The following is a 16,839-nucleotide window of genomic DNA, read 5'->3' as shown; positions in this document are numbered from 1 at the left end:
AAAGTGAATTCATCTCGTTTAGATATAGCAAACCGATGAAGCTTGTGGACTGTTTACTTTGAATTCCTAGAATTTACACTCTGTTTTTTGGCACAACACTGACAGGCCATATAATGCCAAGAAGAGGAGTGTGCAACTCTTCTGCTGGAGCATGGTGCCGACCCTAATGTCATGGACGTCTGTGGGAACACCGCTCTCCACTACGCTATCATTTGCCAGACTATATCACTCACAGCAAAGCTGCTTTCCTGCGAGGCCAATATAGAAGCCAGGAAGAAGGTATATCTCAACTAATTTTATTTACAAAATATTTGTGAAGCATTTTTTTAGTCTACAACTGTTTTATTTATAACAGTATGTAAATAGGTAAACTGAATAGTGTCCATCAAGCCGTGTTACTATGGAAACAACTCCAAGACCAAGGCATGGGTGGGGGATGTGTGTCTGTGTCCACAGAAAGGACAAAGCTCTGTCTCCCAGCCACCCGTCTACCCCTGAAGGAAGATTTCCCATCAGAATGTGCCCGGGAGTGGGTAGTAGGCTCAGAGCCCACAAATGATGAAGGCCTCGGGGGAGTGAAGCGATGTGAGGAGTGGCTGCTTCCAGGGGCTCAGGGAATGGGTGCCCCTGAGGGTGGGTGGGAGGAGGAAGGAGACCCAGAGCCCCTGAGGGGGAGCCAGGTGAGTGCAAGTGGGCCTGGGAGGCAGCAGGCTTGGAGCCCTGAGCCCTCCAGGACCCCAGTTCTGAGACCCAGCCAAGAGGCTCAGATCATGTTTGACTCCCAGCAAGGGTGTTCACTTGTGCTGGTGACCGCTTGGTTTGCGATGTACACCTCGGAGTCTCCTGCTCTCAGCCCTGGGGAGCTACTCATTGGGGTTGCAGCTGTGCACGTGGAGCTGGTGATGGTGAATCCGCCCCTTCTGCTCTTTCTCCAGGACACACGTGACGTCCTGCAGCTGCAGCCCCTCCAGGAACTCCCTCCACTCTCACAGGTGGGCTCAGTTTTCCGTGTTTGGAAGCTGCAGCCTTCCCTGAGTGCAAGTATTTTGAAAGAACTGAATTGTCTAAGATTTCACTTTATACATATTTCTAAAGATGTATTAGAGAGTAAAGCATTCATTCATGTGTTTATGACAGATATTTGTGGTAACACTGCACTTGTTAAAGGTAAAACTTTCCAAATACTTTGCCCCCCACTGAATTTTTTTTTGATTGGCATAAAAACACAGTAAAGCAAAATTTGCCTTAGAAATAGACTTTGTCTTCAAACTCAAACATAGCATAAACATTTTACAACATAATAGACATCTCGCTGTTGTTAACAAATTCCTATTTTATAAAAAAATGATTTATATAAAAATGATTCCTCTCTTATTTCCCAAAGCTTAAGAAAGTAAAGGAAAAGGGAAAAGGAGAGAGCAGGTGAAAAATGTAGGTCAAGTTGGAATTTCGGCCTTTGGGAGATGCCAAAAAGAGTTGTTTTTTTAAAAAATATTTATTTATTTGGCTGTGCTGAGTCTTAGTTTCACCACGCAGGATCTGGTTTCCTGACCAGGGATTAAACCCAGGCCCCTACACTGGCAGCCTGGAGACCCAGCCACCGGACCACCACAGAAATCCTGAGATTTTTGTTTTTGTCTTTTTTTTCCCCCTTCAGTTTATATAATTTGGTAAGGTGCTTTTCAGTTTTCAGGGATAATACTTGTTATTTTGAGAAAGAGGGTGAGTGGATGGTATAGTAACCTATATATCAATTTTAGGAAGAATTTGAGGAAATCAGACTGGCAGTGAACAGGTGGTGATTAAGTGGGAAATAAGAGAGAAGAACAAATAATTAACTGCAATCTTATCCTATTCTGGCAGAAACACCCACTTAGATAAGAGTCTAGATTCTGCTCTCCAGTCTAGAATGTCTTGATGGAAAGTAAGTGGTTTATAAATAATGAGATCAGGTAGCCTTTTGAGTTTACTAGTCCCTGTTCTGGAGAAGGCAATGGCACCCTACTCCAGTACTCTTGCCTGGAGAATCCCAGGCATGGAGGAGCCTGGTGGGCTGCCATCTATGGGGTTGCACAGAGTCGGACATGACTGAAGCGACTTAGCAGCAGCAGCAGCGGCAGTCCCTGTTCTACCAGTGTTTACCCAGGAAAATTTCATGCTGTTTTGATGACTTCCACCTCTTACACTTTTCTTTTTTATTCAAATCTTCAAGTAAGAGAAGGAACTGGCCATGTGGGTAAGGGATGAGACTGGAGTGGTTGCTGTGCTAATTCTTGGTTAGATTGTGCTGGTGAAAACCACAATCACCTGGGAAAACTTTTTTTACAAGCCTAGGCTGTTCCCTGAAGATTTTGATGGAATAAATCAAGGAAGGCCTGGATGTGTGTATTTAGAGCTGTTTCCTTGAAATTCTGATATGATCTGTGGTGAAGAACTATGGACTGAATAAGTGTAATTTCTAAATGCACCTATCTCAAAAATAAGTAATCTCTAGAAGAGTTGGAGTTTGATCAATGCTAGCTACTTCCATCAGCTCCCTTCCTTTGCAACAGTATTAACCTGACTTTTTCTCTGCCTGTGTGATTAAGAAGTTAAAAGGAATATTATTGGCAATATCTACTGGCTTGAATGATAACTCCTTTTCCTTTCAACCACTAATTATTCAGTTGTACTCAGTCTTCAGAGATTTGCTCATGGTGAGGTCAGTTCATCTGTAGAGTCTGACCTTTTTAGGATTTTGCACCTTCTGTTTTCATCCAGGTCATTAGGTCAACAGATGTTTGTTACCAACAGGGTTTTCCTGACTGCAGTAATAGTAATTCATGAGCCTTCTTTTCGTGTCAGCTGCAGGACAGACTCTTGCAGTGTGCCTGTTAGATTTGCTGAGCCCTGGCATAAGCAAAATGAAAGCTTTAAACATCAAAACCCATGAAGTTAGTAATAGTATAGATGGGAATTGTTTTGATGATTTAGTTTCAGCAGTCTTAGGTACTGAATATCCATTTGATTAACAATCTAGAGGAATTCTAGAGATAGATTGTAGTTTCAACAGGTAGTGGAAACATTCTTGAAGTGGAATTATGATTTTTTAAAAAATTATGTTTAATTAAATTATGAGCCTTAATAGCAATTTTTATTATGTGTTGGGCCTACTTTTTGTGAAACACATGATATGAAGAAGGGACGGTTTCACATACAAATACTTGCTTTATTCCCACCTGTTTGGGTGGGAACAGCAAACGTCAAACCACAAGTGGGCCATCGACCAAGCATGGCCCTTGGATATGTTTATTTACCTCTGCAAATTGAGTCAACATTTAAAATTTAGGAGACTCATGCAGAGGTCTGCATTTCAGGCTTCTCAAAGAACCAAATCTGGTCCCTCTTGAGCCCATTCTACTGTTTGGTCAGCATGCAGAGGCCGCCCCTTCTGTATGGAGCATGTGTTCTTGGGTTTGCTGGCCTTACCTGGCCTTTTCACTTATTCAGGTCACCAACTTTCCTTCCATACGCATTTGAGTTTCCAATTCTTGTTTTATAGTTTATTTTGATAATTATTTCAATATTTTAGAGACACTCTAATTAATCTGTAATTGATTTCATATTTTAAAAGGATTTCTTAAGAATGAGATTGAATTTTTCAAAGTAGAAATTATTAGTTGGTGTTTTTGGAAAAAAAAAAACAAAAAACAAACTCTTTTCCTTTGCATGTTCATATAGAGAATAATATTCCCATTGGAATGTCTGTAAACCTTGTGAGGTTACTCATCATCATCCTTGGATTGGTTATACATGCTACAGATAATAATATATATTTCTGCCTCAGCATTGTTCCTAAAATATGCTGTTGATTGAGTAGTTAATTGATTCTCTCTGGAGGAGTGTTGAGTGTAGTAATAGAGCAAGTGAATACTATGATATCCCTGATAAATAGTATGATAGGAGCAAATATCCTTGGAGCCAGTAAATGTTAGAAGTGAGTTTTAGAGAATGACTCTGTGATTTGTCTTTTAAAGAGGTAGAGGAGGAACATTTTATTTATCATTTTTAAAAAAGACATATTTGACTGCACTGGGTCTTAATTGTGGCACATGGGATCTTTAGTTGAGGCATGTGGGATCTAGTTCCCTGACCAAGGATGGAACCTGGACCCTCTGCATTAGGAGTCTTAGCCACTGGACCACCAGGGAAGGCCCAGAGGAGGAGCATCTTTGAGAGAAAGAAGGCATGCAGGGGCATAAGGAAGAGGGGGCTCCTTTTATTTGCTCTCTGAATTCTGTGTTTAAGTTCAGAGAATCTATTGCATGATTTCAAAGTTCAGCTTTGAAATAGGTTAACTGTGTACGTTAGAAATGGTTTTCCCTGTTTTACAGGATGACCTCACACCGTTGTCGCTTGCTATAAGTGAAAGGAAACAGCAAATGGTGGAGTTTTTCACAAAGAAAGAAGCAAATATACATGCAGTTGATAAGATGAAAAGGTACAGTCCTTTTTCTTTTTAAAAACCTTTGTGCTGTTCTAAGGTGGTAACATCAAGATTAAATTAATAAAAGGACTAATTTGTAATCAACACATCATCAGGCAGGTAGAAAATCAATTATTCTGATTGGGAATCATGAACAATATATAGCAGGAATAGATAGCAGGATTCATATTCCTTTATAATATTGACTGATGTCACATGCATCCGGTTCCCTTTTTTTTCATTGATTTTGTAGTTGCTGAGGGATTTCATATTAGCTTTTATTAGCTTTATAAAATATGGATTCTGCTTTTTTAGTTTATGACACAATATTTAATTTCTTAATTCTTTTGTAATAATTCTTTAATCTCTACTTTGTATATATTTTTCCTAAAAATTGCATACTGAACATAAAAGACTTGATTTTGTCTTTTGGATGACTCTTTGCTTTAAATTACTTTCTTAGAAGAATGCTGATGTTATTAGTGACAACTTCTTAGTTCTCATACGTATGTTTGTAGCTCAGCCACTGTTGCAAAGCACCAGCATCCAGTTCTGGCAGCTGGGCCTCGTAGCCTCCCCCCACACTCAGAAACCTTATGTGGAGCCCACGTGTAAGCCTAGATCTAAACCTCGATCTTCACAATGAGGTGTCCATTGAGGCTGTTATTTATCTTTTCTGCTAGCAGATACCAGTGCGGACCATTTTAGTCTGTCAGGGAGGTTCAAGTGCTCCTGCAGGGGTTGAGCAGACTTCCTTTTCTCCTTTGTTTCTAGACCTGAACCTCAAGGTGGCTTTCTGTCCTGGGGCAGGAGGGGCACATTTTCTTAGGTCATAGGTTCCCTGTCATCCTTCCCAGAGTAGTGGGTGCCAGCTTGCCTGAGAGTCCATATTGACGATTGGCCCCTCATGAGATCTGTTTCCTATAATAATGAAAGTCTTTCAGAGGATTTATATGTGCTTCAGCCTTAAATGTTTTCAGTGCAGTGAAAGTGAATGTCGCTTAGTCGTGTCCGACCCTTTGTGACGCCATGGACTATACAGTCCATGGAATTCTCCAGGCCAGAATACTGGAGTGGGCAGCCTTTCCCTTCTCCAGGGAATCTTCCCAACCCAGGGATTGAACCCAGGTCTTCTGCATTGCATTGGGAGCCACAAGGGAAGCTCTTGTTTTCAGAGTCTGCCTCATAAGGAACTTATTCACCAGAAATCCCTAAGTCTCAAGTAAGTTAGTTGGAATTAAGTGAGGTAAGCCCTGTGCAGGACTTGCCAGTGTCCATTCTAAGAGTAGGGACTAAGAAGTATGTCTTCCAGGTGAAACGAAGATGAGCGTGGAGATTAGATACTGATCTCAGAAAGATCTGCTGGTTCAGAGTTTGAGTAGGTAGAGAAGGAGAGTAGTGGTCCAGGCCAGGTTTTGATTGTGATTAGTTTTCTGCTCTTGGTGTAATTAGCTGCAATAATTGGAGACAATTATGTTATCTAATGTAGTGAGTTTTTGTATTTTATAAATAAATTTAGGTTCAGATTATATAATAGCTGAGATTCCCTAACTTACAAACCACAAATAACAGCTAATCACCATAATTAACAGTTTCCTGCAACACTTGAATGTTAAAGGTATGAAAAAACACACATTAGATTTTATTTGGAATTCTAAAGTAGTTCCAGTAATAAAGTTCTAGACCAAACTATTCCATTCTTTGTTTTTCCAAGCATTTTGGGGGTATATTATCTCATTAAATCCTCTTAATCCCCTTGTGAAATAAGGCAGTAAGATCCCAGTTGTGTAGAGGAAGACTTTGAATTGAGAAGTAACTTCTCCAGAATGACAAGCAGTTGGTTTTCTGAGTTCAAGAGAGTTTTTATATGCCAAGTTAACTCTAGTTATTTTACTGAGCTATACTGCCTTTAGTTCATGAGTTCTTCATTTTCCTTTTCGTTCTCCTTTAATTACATGCTAAATAAAAGTTTGTAGAACTTAGAAACTTATAATGGATGGAACAATTGAAGTTTTGATATTATCTGTGATATTTTCTGAAATAGTCTAAGACTTTGGTAGTTGTTTTTCATATTGGTGTTAAAATATTATCACAGTTTTAATACATAGCATTCACCAACTGATTTCTGAATATAAAGAAGAGAGACCTAAAACTCCTCCTGAAGACAGCAACCCAGGTAAGTCATCTGACAATGAATTACTATTGGTGATTCTACCACAGATAAAATAGGAATGAGCAACTTTTAGTGATGAAAGAACAATGAAAAAGCATATTAATTTGCATGTGTATTTTATTTTTTAAATTAATTTCTTAATAGTCTAGTATTCTGAATTGTTTAAGAAATTAATTGTAGGGTAACTTAAAATCAGAGACTGTATTACCTTAAAACAAATCCATGTATTTAATCATGGCCCCTAAAATCCTGTATTAGATCTTCTTGTAGATAGAAAAAACTTTTTAAGTTAATATGATGTATATTTTCTGTATAATCATATTATGGCAAATTAGACATCTTATAAAAGGGGAACTTTAATTTTTACAAATGGTTTTCAGTTAGTAAGTAGTTCCTGTGTAGTGAGTAATTTCACTAAAAAAGTTACCATCGTTACAACTGGGAACCTCCCAATACCTTCCTGGTAGGATACCAAATGATAAACAATAGGAACTGCAAAGCTGAGCCAGTGTGCAGCATACCAGGAAGAGATTATTTTTGAAAAGTACCTACCAATAGTACAGGAGACAGAGAAGCAATGCCTGGTTGAGAACCAGTTATTTTGCATATTGTTGTACCAACAAGGTCTCTATTACCAACTTCATTCCTTACAGATCCAACAAGAGTGAGATAGATTGACTTCATTAGAACCAGATGTTTTCTTCTGTGTGTTGGATAATTGTCATGACAGTATAGTTTTTTTAGAACAAGATGTTCTCTTGCCATTAGTTAAAAGATTATTGTATAAAATATTCACATAGATCAAATTGGGACTCTGCAGACTCTTAATAAAAGCACAAAAACACGTCACATTAACAAAAACACCATCACGGCCCCTCGATGTGGCATCTAGCACGTTGCACAAGCTGTCTGAGGAACCTTTAACTTAGTAGACCTCTATATAATCAAAGAGGGCTTCCCAGGTGTCTCAGTAATAAAGAATCCGCCTGCCAATGCTGGAGATGCAGGGTTGATCCCTGGGTCGGGAAGGTTCCCTGGAGAAGGAAAGGGCAACCCACTCCAGTATTCTTGCATGGAAAATCCTATGGACAAAAGAGCCTTGTGGGCTATAGTCTATGGGGTCACAAAGAGTAGGACTTGACTCAGTGATTTAACAACAACATCCATCAAAGAACTCCTGTAGGTTGGTTTTACACATTAGAGGAGACACAAAGAAGACATAGAGTCTTGGTCTTCAATATGCTCAGAATAAAATAGAGTTGTCCCTGGTTAATTTCTGTATTTTTATAAACAAAATTTTCAAAGAAAACATTCTTATTTGTTCATTTGTTCACTGAAGAAATCATTGTATGTCTTTTATGTGTACTAAGCATTGTTCTGATGTCACAGAGTACAAACATTTAAAAGTCACTGCCCCTGCCCTCCAGGCTCAAGCTTGCAGGACTCCTCGCCCCATGGAGTCACTGCATGTGAGTCATCCCTCCAGCATCAGATCATGACGACACGTGAAATGTTGTCCAACAGTACCAGAGTCCATCACTCCCTCCCTCCTTCCATCCCTCCCTTTGTTGATTAGCTTTGGATCTGATGATGTATGCCTTTCAACCTGAAAAAGCATGATTTCTATCAACATTTGTCATATAATGGGGAGGAGTGATATAATGACATCCCTTACTAGTACACAGCACTGTTTGGATCATCGTGCTCTTTGTGGTCCAGATACTCTTGAACAATGGAAGGACATAGTCTCAGGAGATTATACTTTTAAAATATATTAGTGTGTGTGTATATATATATATATATAATTTAAAACTTTTTAAAAAGTTTAAAAATAGATCAGATCAGATCAGTCGCTCAGTCCTGTCCGACTCTTTGCGACCCCATAAATCGCAGCACGCCAGGCCTCCCTGTGCATCACCAGCTCCCAGAGTTCACTGAGACTCACGTCCATCGAGTCAGTGATGCCATCCAGCCATCTCATCCTCTGTCGTCCCCTTCTCCTCCTGCCCCCAATCCCTCCCAGCATCAGAGGCTTTTCCAATGAGTCAACTCTTCGCATGAGGTGGCCAAAGTACTGGAGTTTCAGCTTTAGCATCATTCCTTCCAAAGAAATCCCAGGGCTGATCTTCAGAATGGACTGGTTGGATCTCCTTGCAGTCCAAGGGACTCTCAAGAGTCTTCTCCAACACCACAGTTCAAAAGCATCAATTCTTCGGCACTCAGCCTTCTTCACAGTCCAACTCTCACATCCATACATGACCACAGGAAAAACCATAGCCTTGACTAGCCCGACCTTTGTTGGCAAAGTAATGTCTCTGCTTTTGAATATGTTATCTAGGTTGGTCATAAGTTTCCTTCCAAGGAGTAAGCGTCTTTTAATTTCATGGCTGCAGTCACCATCTGTAGTGATTTTGGAGCCCAGAAAAATAAAGTCTGACACTTTCCACTGTTTCCCCATCTATCTCCCATGAAGTGGTGGGACTGGATGCCATGATCTTTGTTTTCTGAATGTTGAGCTTTAAGCCAACTTTTTCACTCTGCACTTTAACTTTCATCAAGAGGCTTTTGAGTTCCTCTTCACTTTCTGCCATAAGGGTGGTGTCATCTGCATATCTGAGGTTATTGATATTTCTCCTGGCAATCTTGATTCCAGCTTGTGTTTCTTCCAGTCCAGCATTTCTCATGATGTACTCTGCATATAAGTTAAATAAACAGGGTGACAATATACAGCCTTGATGTACTCCTTTTCCTATTTGGAACCAGTCTGTTGTTCCATGTCCAGTTCTAACTGTTGCTTCCTGACCTGCATACAGATTTCTCAAGAGTCAGGTCAGGTAGTCTGGTATTCCCACCTTTTTCAGAATTTTCCACAGTTTATTGTGATCCACAGAGTCAAAGGCTTTGGCATAGTCAATAAAGCAGAAATAGATGTTTTTCTGGAACTCTCTTGCTTTTTCTATGATCCAGCGGATGTTGGCAATTTGATATCTGGTTCCTCTGCCTTTTCTAAAACCAGCTTGAACATAAAGGTTTATATATATATAAAAGTATATATAAGTATATATATAAATATATATATAAGTTTATATATAAAAGTTAAATATATATATATATTTAAAAGTTAAAAAAAACTTTTAAAAAAGTTAGTGTGTGTGTGTGTGTGTGTGTGTGTATATATATATATATTTAAAACTTTTTTTAAAAGTTGAGCTCATGTGTACCCTACTGCCTGCTCACCAGTACAAGTCTAGTCCCCATCCTCACCACTGACCCCCATTTACCCTCCCCCACCTCCCTTTCAAGAGATTATTCTTTCTAAATCTGGAATCACTACATCTTTCACACTTCTCTTGCATCTGGAAATAGGGCCAGGAAGACTTTGTTTCCTATGTTTTACCACACTCTGAAGTTCAGCGCCTCTAGACCAAGCTTCCCTGTGAAAGGGTGTTTTCATCCTGAACTGAAGAGCCAGAGAAGTTGTGTTATGTCCCAGCAAGACACTTGTGTTCTCTGTTCACTGCTCCAGGCAGTGGAAGTCCAGAAATCCTGTGCTGTTTAAGTGTGCTATTGTCAGTTTATCATACTGATTCTATTAATGGTATAATGCCGTTTTCTATCAGTCTCCTAGAGTTTGGTTAGGATTATAGACATTTTAAACAGCAGTTCTTTCTTCTTTTTTTTGTTTTGCATTAGATGACTATAAAGGAGAGGAGTGATTCTTAGGCATTAATAGCCTGCGAGTATAGTACAACCACTATTCCCTCTAGTGTGGTCGCCAGGTGTGGTCCCAAAGGAATACTTTTAAACAGAGCATCAGTCTTGAGGTTTTAATAGTCTGTATTTTTCTTTTGTTGATTTAAAATGTGTCTTACTTTTTTCTTTAGTGGAGAATGAGAGTTCTGAAGAAGACTCTTTAAGCAGTAGGATTTTATGGATGTTTTAAAATTATATGTTTAAGTAAGGGAACATGGAGAAGAGAAACTAATGTTTGTTGAGTGTTCTACTCTGGGTTAGACACTGCAATACTTACTTAACATTTGTGACCTCATAGAGTCATCACAGCAGCTTTGTAAAGTAGCTGTGTCCTACTTTTACTTAATTAGCCAACTGTGGTTCAGGAGGTTGATGAATTGACCCATGATTCCATGGTTAAAATGAGTTGACCTGTGATTTGACGGCTGGCCTGCTTGGCTCCCCTGTCCACTCTCACGTCCCTCAGCAGAGACTGAGAAGTACTGTGTAGTATATAAGTTAAACATATAAATTAGTTCTTTGATTTCTGTACATTTTAAGTTTCAGACATTGCCAAGAACTCCTGTACTGTTCCAGAGTAAAGGGGGGGTGTGGGGGGGTGCATCTCAGTAAGTGGTTTTGCTGCTGAAGGACCATGACTGCCATTTTTGATGGATGCCATTTATTTAGTCTCTGAACTAGGGACAGAGAATGGAGAAGGAACAGCATAGCTTTCCACTTTTTTTTTTTCCAGTTTCAACCATAACATTTTATTTTTTTTTTATTTTTTAACTGTACAATATTGTATTGGTTTTGCCATATATCAACATGAATCCGCCACAGGTATACATGTGTTCCCCATCCTGAACCCTCCACCCTCCTCCCTCCCCGTACCATCCCTCTGTGTCGTCCCAGTGCACCAGCCGCAAGCATCCAAAAGTCATCAGGTTTATTCGAGTTTGGGCAAACGAGTTATTTCAATCCACCAATTCGATTTTCAGTTCAGTTATTAGGACTTTTGGTGAAAACAAATTATTCTCAGGCTCTGCCAGTGTATTATTGGCTGTCACTGTATGTCGTGGAAACTAAGAATGAGTCTTAACTAGATATTTCAATACTTGGGAGAGATGGAAACAGAAATAGGTAATTAAAAATCTTTTAGAGACTTCCCTGGGATTGCAGTGGTTAAGATAGTTAATAAGACTTCTCCTTCCAGTGTAGGCAGTGTGGGTTCGATCCCTGTTCCAGAAGCTAAGATCCCACATGCCTCAGGGTCAGAAAGCCAAAACATAAAATAGAAGCAACATTGGAACAAATTCAAGAAAGACTTTCAAAGTGGTCCACATCAAAATATCTTTTTTTTTTTTTAAAGCTTTTTAAAAACAGAGACCAAGTTTTAATTATGTCAAGAAACTTCATTTAATACGCAGATAGCCAAACTTTGACTCGTTTTTTTGTTTAAAGAAATGAACTCACTCATTTTTGTTGTATATGCTTTTGCTCTAAAGGTTTTCCAACAAACCTGGTGTTGATTCATGGCCTACATCAGATGATGAAGGCTTAGATTTGAAACCAAGGTAAAGTACTCTCTTCTGTAAACAGTTTTCCTGCTCTGAATTTAGTTTCATATAGCATTTACTCTTAATATTCAGCAGTGGTGTCCCTCTCACTGTTTTATGTTTGTAATGGAATGTTGGTGAGAACAAACTGTTTTATAAAAATATGAGTAGTTGACTTTTTTTTCTTTTTACTTTAGTATATAGTGAAAAGTGAAAGTGAAGTCTCTCAGTCGTGTCCGACTCTGCGACCGCATGGACTGTAGCCTACTAGGCTCCTCCGTCCATGGGGTTTTCCAGGCGAGAGTACTGGAGTGGGTTGCCATTTCCTTCTTCAGGAGATCTTCCCGACCCAGGGATTGAACCCAGGTCTCCCACATTGTAGGCAGATGCTTTGTTGTCTGAGCCACCAGGGAAGTCTCAAATACTGAAGGTGGAGTGAAGAAAAAAAAAATGGGTTGGAAAATACACAGTGAGAGGAAAATCGTATTGGGAAAAGCTTTCTTACAATGGAGGAAATACAAAATTTGGTCAAGGAAAAAGAATCTTATTGTGAATTTTAAACCATACTGACTTGACTTTTATAATACTCATAGTGGATACAACTACTTACTGTAATAATCATGAAATCTTCCTGGAGCTTTTCAGTTCCAAAACTATATAGTTTATATCATCTAGATTTTTTTCTACCCTTAGACACTATTTTGGTTTCTTAGAAGTGTTAGGAGGGTGCTTTTTTTTATTTTTTTTCTTTCTTTCTCTGTTTCTGTCTTTGGCTCTGCATTAAAACTAAAGTAATAGTTGTAATTATGGAAATATAAAAATTAAAAATCTGTTTCTCAAAATCCATATTATAAAGGGATTCCACTGTGTTTTCTAAAGCATTCCATTAAGAAGATATTCCCAACTGTTCATCTCATTGAAGAACACATGTTTGCCTAAAATAATAACCAGTTTGTAGAAGCACAGGCTTTTAATAACCATAAGATAAAACTTACAACTTCAGATATTTTTTGTATTGTAGTAAAAAAAAAAAGTCTACTGAAAGTTCTTGTGTCATATTCTAAAATTTCAGATTTCAGACATTTTGTATTTTGCTATTTAAATATTCATGTTATAGCCCCTGTATCAGTATAAACTAGTGGAGTTCAGGAAACAATTGTGCCTCTCCTACAGCCTGTAACATATATCTCAAATGTAAGAACCATTTTAATAGTTTTTGAATGTGAATAAATGAAGAGACAAATGGAATCCTACATAATGTTACAACTAATATATATAATATAGCAGTTAAATCTGTTTGAATTCTAAAAATATGACTTAAATTTAGATTTTCTTAATATTTAGGATGTAGAAGTTCAGTTGAGTTATGTTGAGGAAGGAGGTCCTGCACAAGAAAATAAATAAGAAATACGTGATAAAAATGTTATTGCATATTTTTCACTGTTGTCCAACTGGGAGCTGAGAATTTTAGATTAATATTTCTTGACCTTCTTTTTAGCTCCATCTTGTATTCCATTAATTTTTTTTTTCATACCATATATTCTCCTTAGAATTCTGACTACCAGTCCTTGTTCCCAGTGAAATGTTAGGAATATTTCTTTATCAATTCCTCTCTCTCTAGTAATACTTGACAGCATTCAGGTAGTGATAGATGACCATGTGTGGCTAATTGAATGACTTTTTTATAGTGGCAAAATTAAACTCTTTATTACAGTATTATTTATAAACAGTTTTAAAGTAATATGTATCACTATTATTAGGGATACACAATGAACAAAAGCCTCTGTTTTAAATATATGTTTTATATACAATTTATGTTGATATTTTCATAAAACTTGAACAGTGTAGATATATAATTTATGTATTAATAAAAATATATAAAGCACAGGCTTTCTTCATAGTGTATCCTTAACAATACTGGTATATTACTAATGAGGTATGTGGAAAAACATATATATTTAGAATTTATTTTATATAAATTCTAAATATATATGTTTTTCCACATACCTCATTATACTTACGCTTTTCTTTTTTTTCCCTTAAGTTTGTACTTCACTAGGCATATCTCACTTTTTCGTTTCTTTTTCCTCCCCTACCTTTTGTCATTTTTAATATTTCCTGTTAACCTAATTTTTCCTTGCAGAATACATTTCTTCAGTGTCTGTTCTTTGAGTCCGTCTCTCTCTGCCTCTGTTGTTAACATGTTTGCTTATGGCTTTCTGTTTAGAGTGTTTGTGGCTTTCATTCATGATCACTGCCCTACAGGTTTACTCATTTTTTTCCCTCTTCCTTAGAATGAGCTGAATTAAAAATAATCATTTGTCTTTAGCTCTTTGACAAACAAAATAGAAATAACTTTTCCTGTTCACAGTTCTAACTCATCTAAATAAGGTTCTGCTAAAAATTAAACTTTCATATTTCCCTTCCCAAGTGATAATTCATGCATATAGAAATCATGCAAGTAAATTTCAAAATACAGCAACTAATTTAAATAGCTTAGTTTTTCAGATATAGTACTCTAAAGTATTGGGGATACATTTTTATTCTAGAACATTTTGGTAGAGAAAGTAATCTAGTGGGTGTCATAGTATTTGTATAGCAGTATATTAGGGGTAAAGAGAGAAACATCCAGGGCTTCCTATGTCATCTGTCATAATCCTTACCCCATGAGAAGGTTAATCAGTGGCAGAACTGCGATTTGAATCCACATCCAAATGACTCCAGAGCCTGTGCTTTTTGTGTAAGATCATAGAGGAATGGGGGATGTTTTACTTATTTTATTAAATTTGACCCTTATTATTCTTTTTTTTTTCTTTTTTTTTTAAATTTTATTTTATTTTTAAACTTTACATAACTGTATTAGTTTTGCCAAATATCAAAATGAATCCGCCACAGGTATACATGTGTTCCCCATCCTGCACCCTCCTCCCTCCTCCCTCCCCATTCCATCCCTCTGGGTCGTCCCAGTGCACCAGCCCCAAGCATCCAGTATCGTGCATCGAACCTGGACTGGCGACTCCTTTCATACATGATATTATACATGTTTCAATGCCATTCTCCCAAATCTTCCCACCCTCTCCCTCTCTCACAGAGTCCATAAGACTGTTCTATACATCAGTGTCTCTTTTGCTGTCTCGTACACAGGGTTATCGTTACCATCTTTCTAAATTCCATATATATGCGTTAGTATACTGTATTGGTGTTTTTCTTTCTGGCTTACTTCACTCTGTATAATAGGCTCCAGTTTCATCCACCTCATTAGAACTGATTCAAATGTATTCTTTTTAATGGCTGAATAATACTCCATTGTGTATTAAAATTCTTATTTTCTTCTCCAGAATGTCCTGAAACCAAACTTAATAAAGCTAATGAATGCTTCTCAGCAATCCAAAAGAAACAGTAAGTTATCTAAGACTGTCCTCCTGGTGACAATTATTCACTGATTTGAAATTCAGTTCAATTATTCACTGATTTGAAATTATAGATGTTCTCATGTACTTTCCCTTTTTTTCACTGTAGTACAAGCAAAATGTGGCATTGTGAGACCAGAGAGTACAACCTTCTCTGAGGACAATAATTCTGATAGGGAAATTGAAGATGTGGTTGAAACCATTCCCGAACCATCACCTGGAGTCCAGGGCTTCTCTCATCCTGCCTTCCCATTGCCTGAGCCTCTTCCACAACCTCTCAAGTCTCTCACAGGCCTTGTCTTACAAAGGCAAGTTGTTTTGTTTGTAACTCTTTTTTCCCTGTACTTTTTTACATGCCATTCACATGTCATGTCCCCTTACATGACAAAAAGGATCCTACCACAGAAATGGAAGCCTTCAAAGTCACGATACAAAATGGCGTGATAATAAGAGCAATATATGTGCATGACTCAGATTTATAAATGTTGGCATACTAAGTATGCCATTATGAAAGAAAAAAATTACAAAGGAAGAACAGCTAGATGAATATGAACATGGGGAGGGGGATGAAACGGAAGAATTCATTTAAGAAGGACAAGATGAATATGAAATGGAATGAGGGTCAGGATGAGACAGATTATTATACAAACAGAATGGAAATAGTGGGGCTATGTCAGACGAGGAACTCTATATTATAAATATGAGAAGAATTATTTCAAATTCAACTTAAGAGGAGACAGTGAGGTTGTGAAAAAACAATGCTCATACTCTTTTGAATGACATATAGCTGATTTTTATGAAGAACTGAAAGAAAATTTGTTCCTTACCTTTTTTGGTGGTTGTTTTTGAGGTTGGTGGTGGTTCTTGTTTTTTTTTAATTACAGTATAATCAATTTACAATATTGTATTACTTTCACGTGTACAGCAAAGTGACTTGGTTATACTTATATATGTATATATGGCTTCCCTGGTGGCTCAGTTGGTAAAGAGTCTGCCTGCAATACAGGAGACCTGGGTTCAATCCCTGGGTCGGGAAGATCCCCTGAAGAAGGAAATGGCAACCCACTCCAGTATTCTTGCCTGCAGAATTCCATGGACAGAGGAGCCTGGTGGATTACAGTCCATAGGGTCACAAAGAGTTGGACACAACTGAGGGACTAGCACACACACATGTATGTATGTATCTATATTGAATATAGTTCCCTCTGGAAGTTCATTTCAGTTTGAAGTGATTTGTCTTTTAAAAAAAATTCTCACTTTGAAAGTAATGAAGTGATGTCTTCTATTTAATATAGCAGAACTTTAGTTCATAGACAATTCAAGGTGACTTCTGTTTTAGGCCTTAGCAGATTTATTACGATTTAAGAATTTTTGGCTTTTCTGTTTCTTGTGGTTTCTAACTTACTGTTTGATAAATACTTAATGTACTTAATTAATTTATCTTACTGTTTGGTATAATCTTGGTGGGTGTTTTAGATCTTTTTGAAAATAAAGAGGAAA

General features: G+C 37.7%; 1 protein-coding gene across 1 annotated transcript in view; it reads left to right on the top strand.

Annotated features, from left to right (window-relative positions):
- Nucleotides 1-16,839, top strand: part of LOC102392711 (ankyrin repeat domain-containing protein 26-like) — a 67,819-nt gene that overhangs the window by 3,230 nt on the left and 47,750 nt on the right. The window contains 8 exon segments of the mRNA XM_045163999.1: nt 106-279; nt 4,374-4,480; nt 6,574-6,641; nt 10,523-10,557; nt 11,877-11,925; nt 11,928-11,947; nt 15,268-15,328; nt 15,449-15,651. Coding sequence (XP_045019934.1) covers nt 106-279; nt 4,374-4,480; nt 6,574-6,641; nt 10,523-10,557; nt 11,877-11,925; nt 11,928-11,947; nt 15,268-15,328; nt 15,449-15,651 — 717 coding nt within the window.

This window comes from Bubalus bubalis, chromosome 21 (assembly GCF_019923935.1).
Source record: "Bubalus bubalis isolate 160015118507 breed Murrah chromosome 21, NDDB_SH_1, whole genome shotgun sequence".
Lineage (NCBI taxonomy): Eukaryota > Metazoa > Chordata > Mammalia > Artiodactyla > Bovidae > Bubalus > Bubalus bubalis.
Note: the sequence above shows the minus strand (reverse complement) of the source record. Positions and strands in the feature narration are given on the sequence as shown.